The sequence below is a fragment of the Myotis brandtii genome, unplaced genomic scaffold (genome assembly GCF_000412655.1).
Source record: "Myotis brandtii unplaced genomic scaffold, ASM41265v1 scaffold317, whole genome shotgun sequence".
In the NCBI taxonomy this organism is placed as follows: Eukaryota; Metazoa; Chordata; class Mammalia; order Chiroptera; family Vespertilionidae; genus Myotis; species Myotis brandtii.
Window position 1 is genome coordinate 2,065,497 of NW_005362155.1, and position 5,790 is coordinate 2,071,286.

At 61.8% G+C, this 5,790-nt stretch overlaps 2 protein-coding genes across 2 annotated transcripts in view; one reads left to right on the forward strand and one right to left on the reverse strand.

Moving 5' to 3' along the window:
• CHTF18 (chromosome transmission fidelity factor 18) overlaps window positions 1-888 on the forward strand; it is a 9,743-nt gene extending 8,855 nt beyond the window's left edge. Inside the window, exons 21-22 of the mRNA XM_014542963.1 lie at window positions 373-430; window positions 504-888. Coding sequence (XP_014398449.1) covers window positions 373-430; window positions 504-640 — 195 coding nt within the window. The 3' untranslated portion in view covers window positions 641-888. The remainder of the gene's footprint in view (window positions 1-372; window positions 431-503) is intronic.
• Window positions 826-3,346, reverse strand: GNG13 (guanine nucleotide binding protein (G protein), gamma 13). Its single transcript, XM_005870389.2, has 3 exons — window positions 3,243-3,346; window positions 1,507-1,638; window positions 826-1,325 (listed from the first exon to the last, which is right to left on the reverse strand). The coding sequence occupies exons 2-3, from the start codon at window positions 1,602-1,604 to the stop codon at window positions 1,220-1,222; spliced, it is 204 nt and encodes a 67-aa protein (XP_005870451.1). The 5' UTR covers window positions 1,605-1,638; window positions 3,243-3,346; the 3' UTR covers window positions 826-1,219.
• Between the last annotated feature and the right edge of the window lie 2,444 nt (window positions 3,347-5,790).

Sequence of the window (5,790 nt, forward strand, 5' to 3'; positions counted from 1 at the left end):
GGGGCACGGGGGGTGGGGCTGGTACAGGCTGGTTCTGAGCTCTGAGGGACCCACGTAAAGGTCCAGTTCCCTGCTGCTCAGCAGGGTAGGGTTTCACCTGGGCTCAGTTCCCACTTGGGCAGGAGGGTGGGTTCTGTTGCAAGGACAGCTGACAGGGACCAGGCAGCTGTGAGGGTGGTAAGGGGCAGAGGGGACCCTTGCTGAGTGGGTCAGTACAGGGTGAGGGGAGGGGCAGGGAGAGGTGTCTACTCCTCAGCCATGGGCCACGGTTCAGAGCCGTCACGAGGCCCATCCTCCTGGGAAGAGTTTTCCCTCATGGCAGGAGTGTCCCGGATGTGTCTGTCCGTGAATCTGACCACCCACCCTCTGCAGACCGAGAGGGATTTCTTCGGCCGTGTGGTCATCAGGAGAGCAGCAGCCCTGAGCGCAGGTGTGCGTGGGTGTGGGAGCTGTGGAGGGAGAGGCTGGGGTCGGGCAGGGGATCAACCCTGTGGCCCCCACAGAGAACACAGCCCCTGAGACTGACGCGGTCGAGCAGCGCATGGGCACTGCGGTGGGCAGGAGCGACGTCTGGTTCCGCTTCAAGGAGGGCGTCTCCAACGCTGTGCGACGCAACCTGCACATCAGGGACCTGCTGTAGCTGGGTCACACCAGACACCCCACTCCTCCATGGATACCCCAGGTCCGTGCTGGATGCTCTGATTTACACCGGATGCCCCAGAATCCACACCAGATACCCCAGTGTTCATGACTGACACCCAGATCGACACCAGGCACCCCAAGGTCATGCTGGATGTCCCCAGATCCACACTGGACCCCTTGGTGTTGCTTTCTCTGTTATTTTTTATTTGGATTTTGAGAGGACATTATTAAAGCTGGGGACAGTGACACAGGAATGGCGTAGGACTTAAGAAGCAACAGGAGGGAGCCTAGGCAGGGCTCTCGGCTCACTGAGAACTGAAAGTCAGCGACAGAAGGGAGCCAAGGCCCAGCTGCTGTCAGCTCACCGGAAAGCCCAAGAAAAGGGGGCCTTGGGGACAGGTTCAGGGGGTTCGCCCCTGCCCATTGTTCCCCTGGTTGCGAGCCTCATGGGGCCCCTTAGAGTTTAGGAGAAGAGGGGGAAGGAAAGGTGTTCTGGGAGCACCGGGAAGTCTTTATAAAAGTCACACCTTTACCGAGTTGTCCTCTTCACAAAGGCATGCGCCTGGGCTTGGGGGTCTCACAGGATGGCACACTTGCCCTTCTCCACCCACGGGTTGTTCTTCATGAGGTCAGGGTTCAGGAAGGGGTCTTTGGGGATCCCCTCCTCGATCCACTTGATGAGCCTGTGGGTGGGGAGATTGGGGTGAGCAGGTGGGCATCTTGCCCCTCAAGTGCTGCCCAGTGTTACACATTAGGGTCTGATCATAGCTTATGCAAATGAGCACAGGATAGGGAAATGAGATGCAAATCAACAGCTGGCCCTGGGTGGGGTGAGGCTGAGGCTCTGGGGTCCTGGGGACTCACTCAGGGATGCTCTTGGATGACATCTCCCTTTTGAAGGCCAGTTGGTACTTGAGGCTCTCAACCTCCTTCTTCATCTGGGGCACGTCCCACTCCTCCATGGGGTCGGGGGCTTCGGAAGTGGCCAGCCTGGGGCTGGAGGACACGAAGAGGTGATAGAGATTCCAGCCTGCAGTAGCCCCCAGACGGTCCCTCCCACCGATGAGACCCCACACAGAAGGAGGGAGCCCTGTCCTTGCACACTGACAACCCACTGCCTGGGGAGGTCCCCAGGGGCTGCACCACCAGCCCCACAGGCTTCCCCAGATCCACACAGGCAGTACTGGGGTGCAGGGCCTGGGTCTGAGGCTCCACTAATGAGGTTCCATTAGACTGCCCTGCCCCCAGGGGCTAATTTGCTGCAGAGGAAACTTTCCACCCTTAGCTCTGCCTCCCCACCCAATCAAAGCCTCACCATGGCTGGGCCTCTGGGTTGGAGACGGGAGATAGCAGGACCGGCACAGAGCAAAGACAGGTTCCCAAGAGCCCACACCAACCCCGCCCTCCTGTGAGGCCCGCTTCCCACTCCTGGTGGCAGAGGTGTAGCCCAGACCATGCAAAGGGCAGGACCCCGCCTGTGCCTTCCCCTACTTTGCATGGACAAAGCCCCCCCTGCGGGCACGTTAATCCTGGGGCTGGAGGATTTGACTGCATTTTGCATCTCTGGCTGGGGGTTGGGGTGCTGAGGATCTTGGAGGTCAGGACTCAGAACAGCTGCAGCCTCCTGCTGCCCAGTGTCGCCCCTGGAACTTCACAAACATCGGCCCAGTTTCTGCTTGTGAACCAACCTGGCAAAGTCGCAGGCTGAGGCCTCTCAGGAGATCCAGCGGTTGGGGGGACATGAGGGCAAGTTGCTCTGTAAGTCCCCCACCCAGTTCACTCCAGGGGCCCAGGGAGTCCCTTGTTGCCCCTACTCCCCCCGCCACTACCCCCATCACTGAGGCTGGGAACCAATGGTTTGGCTTTCTTGATTGGGAGGGTGGGCAGGGGGTCCGCAGGCTGACAGGAGTATGACCCTGCGGCCTCAGGCTGTCTCCATGGAGACAGGGGTGTGTGTGTGTGGTGGTGGGGGGGGTGTCCTGGTCCTTGCGGTGGTTGGGGAGAGTGCACAGACCGGGAGGGGGTCGTGGGGTGGTCAGCCAGGAGTGAGGATGAGAGCCTGGGGAGCAGGGGATCTCTGAGGGGCAGTCAAGGAGGGGGTTTGCAGGCTCCTCTCCCAGAGACCCCAAATTCCAGCACCCCAACCCCCACAGCAGGCTCTCATGCGGACAGACATGGGGGCATCCCTGTCGGACTGCAGTGTCCCTGTCCATAGCCCCCTCCTCCGTCTGGCCCTGCCTGTGTGAAGCCGCTGCTGAGCCCGGCCTCAGTCCCATGCACTCTGCCCACCCCACAGCCCGCCCTGCCCCCAACACAGTGCTTGGTGGGCACTGGGGGGCGGCGAGTGTTGCTCACGGGGGGACCTGGCTCCCCTTCCTGTAAGCTGCTCTGCCCCACCCGCCTGCGCACAGGGGTCCTCCCCACCAGGCCTGGTCCCTTGGGACACTCAGGGGGGCTGTCCTCCACTGGAAGACAGGCAGGCAGGGGCGTCTCGTCTCTTGTTGGGTCTGTCCAGGTCAGCCCAGTGGGACCTGGGCAAGTCTCAGAACCCTGGGCTTCAGTTCCCTGCTCAGCCTCAGGGACCAGTTCATCAGACTTACCTTGGGCGGTGATGGCAAGGGAGAAATGATGACAAAGTGACTGTGAAGACTAAGTGATGGGCGAGTGAGCCTGGCACACAGGCAGAGCCCAGCAGGTGCCCGCCCACTCCTGCCACCTGGGGCCAGGCTCTGGCACCGCCCCTACCCTCCACCCGCCCTCCTCAGGGCTGAGCTGACCCTGGGGACTTGGCCTAGCCTGGCCAGCCTCCAGAGGTGGCAGATGCATTTCCAGGTCAGCTCTGGCCCTGGGTGATGCAGTCCTGTCCTGCCTTTCAATCTTCAGTGCAGACACCATCAGGGCCAAGACTGCACCCCCTTCTCTGACAATGCCCTGGGTGTGCACTCTCAGGGAGGTTGTGTCTCCGGGGTCATTGGGCGATGCAGGCGCCAGGCCGTATCCTGGGTGGGCCCCCAGGTGGCAGGGCCCCGCTCCCTAACCAAGGTCTTTAAGGAGGCCAGAGCCCGAGGCTTCCCAGGCCCTTAGCAGGAGCTCCTGTGGCCAGATCCCCTGCGGCTGGCCACTCTGCACCTCCCCCCCTCCCCTGCCCCGGAAGGCAGGACACGGTGCCCCCTGCCCCTTTAGACACCTGGTCCTTTCTGTTGTGATTCTGTAAAAGGGGTCAGTGATGCCTCGGTCCCTGGAGCAGGCACATGATGACAGCTCAGGCGGCACTCTGGAACTGGGGCAAATCAGGAAAATTAGGGATTATTTTTATTATGGATTTGGGGGTGTGGGGAGCTTAGAGCAAGGGCATCTGTGTTCTCAGGGCAGATGGCTACAGTGCTGGCCTCTGTCCATCCCCACCCCTCCCCCACCTCCTCATCCCCCAGGGCCTGTGCTCATCTGCCTGCCAGGCCCCTCAGGTGCCCTGACTGGGCTGCCTGGGGCGGGGGCCCTGCTCACACTGGTGGGAGGCTCAGGGCAGGGGTCCTGATTGGCCCCCAAAGACTGGCTCAAGGTTGGGACTGAGACCCAGGCTGGCCAGGCCCCAATACCCAGTCATGCCTTCCCCTCAGAGGGCATGGGTAGAACCGGGCACCAAGGACAGGCTCTGGCCCGACGGCCCCAAGAATCTCCCGAGAGAAGCCCTGGTGTGGCCTGGCTAGGTGTGGGCCCGTGGTCGGCTCCAGGAGCTGCTGCAGGTGCTGTTTGAAGTCCTCCGCAGTGGAATCAAAGCTCAACGTGGTCACAGCTGAAATCCACTAAGAAGCCCCGGCAGGGCTCAGGCCCAAACCGGAGCTCACCTGGGCGTCCTCGGCACCCGTGGCTGGCCTGTAGGCGGGAGCCTGTGGGCACAGGTTCCGCGCTCCCCCAGTGCGGTGCGGGAAGTCTCTGGGCGGCTGTGGGGACACTCGGGGCTCAGACGCGGTCACTGTGCTGCCTCAGCCAGGCCCACAGGATGAAGGCCACAGCTGCGCTTGGTGGCCAAGCTGAAGAGCGTCTGCTGTGTGAGCCCGTGAAGCCACCCCTTGGTGAGAGTGGGGGAACCTGTGACTCCTATTTCTAACCTTCCTGGGATCCCAAACTTGTCCAGGCCCTCTCACCAGCCTCCTGGGGGGACGGCAGGTCCAGGACGCTCAGAGGCCCACGGAGTCACGATGGGAGGGGGACACTCGAGAGGCAGTGGCAGCGCGCCCTCCAGCTGAGCGCCAACTCGCAGGCTCCCAGAGTGGGCCCCAGGGGACCAACCCCTTTCTGAAATTAGCTGCACTAACCGGGCTGCTGGTGCGAACCCACAGAGCTCCTCCCTGGCCCAGAAACTGCTGCCCGAGCCCCATGCCTGCAGGGGCCCCTCATGGGACCGTGATTCAGGCCAGGCCGCCCAGGGGACGTGCAGGCATAGGGGGCAGGGGCGGCGAGACTGGCGGTGATGCTGTCAGTGTTCGGAAGAATAAAAAATGGTGTGTGGGTCGCTCTGACACCTTCCAGGTAGGGTCTCCGAGGAGGGCTCAGAGATGAAGGGGAGAAAGTGCCCAAACAGACAGGACCACGGATGGGTGGTGTCCCTGCCTGCTCCCAATGTGGCTCCGACCTTTGGCCTGTCCCTCACCAGGTCACCTCTGAGCTACCCAGTGCCACCCCTGGCCGCTGTCAGCTCCAGGTCCATGTTGGGGGACAGTGCCACTGGCTTCTCCAGAGACTGAGACTCCTCCGCATGGCTGCCCACTGAGGGCAGGCAGCGGGGCAGAGGTGGGCAGAGGTGGGCAGAGGTGAGGAGCCGTCAGCAAGAGCGCCACCTCACCTGGTTAAACAGCTCATGAAAACCTATAGACAGTTTCTACATTATCTTTGGAAGTTTGAAAATGATTTGCAAAAATAATTTAAACTCTTAGACCCACAAGTGCAGGACTCCTGTTCTCTGTCGGGGGCCAGGGGTCTCTATGGGGACCATGGACTTGCACCCCCACCCCAGCCTGGGCCTGGGTTCAGTGTGGGGCTCCCTCCGCCTGCCTGGACCCTGTCTGCTGCCTTCCTGGGTGCAGAACTTGGTCTCAGAGGCAGACACTAGGTTTACAGGAATCTGGACATCATCCCCCCCCCCCCCCT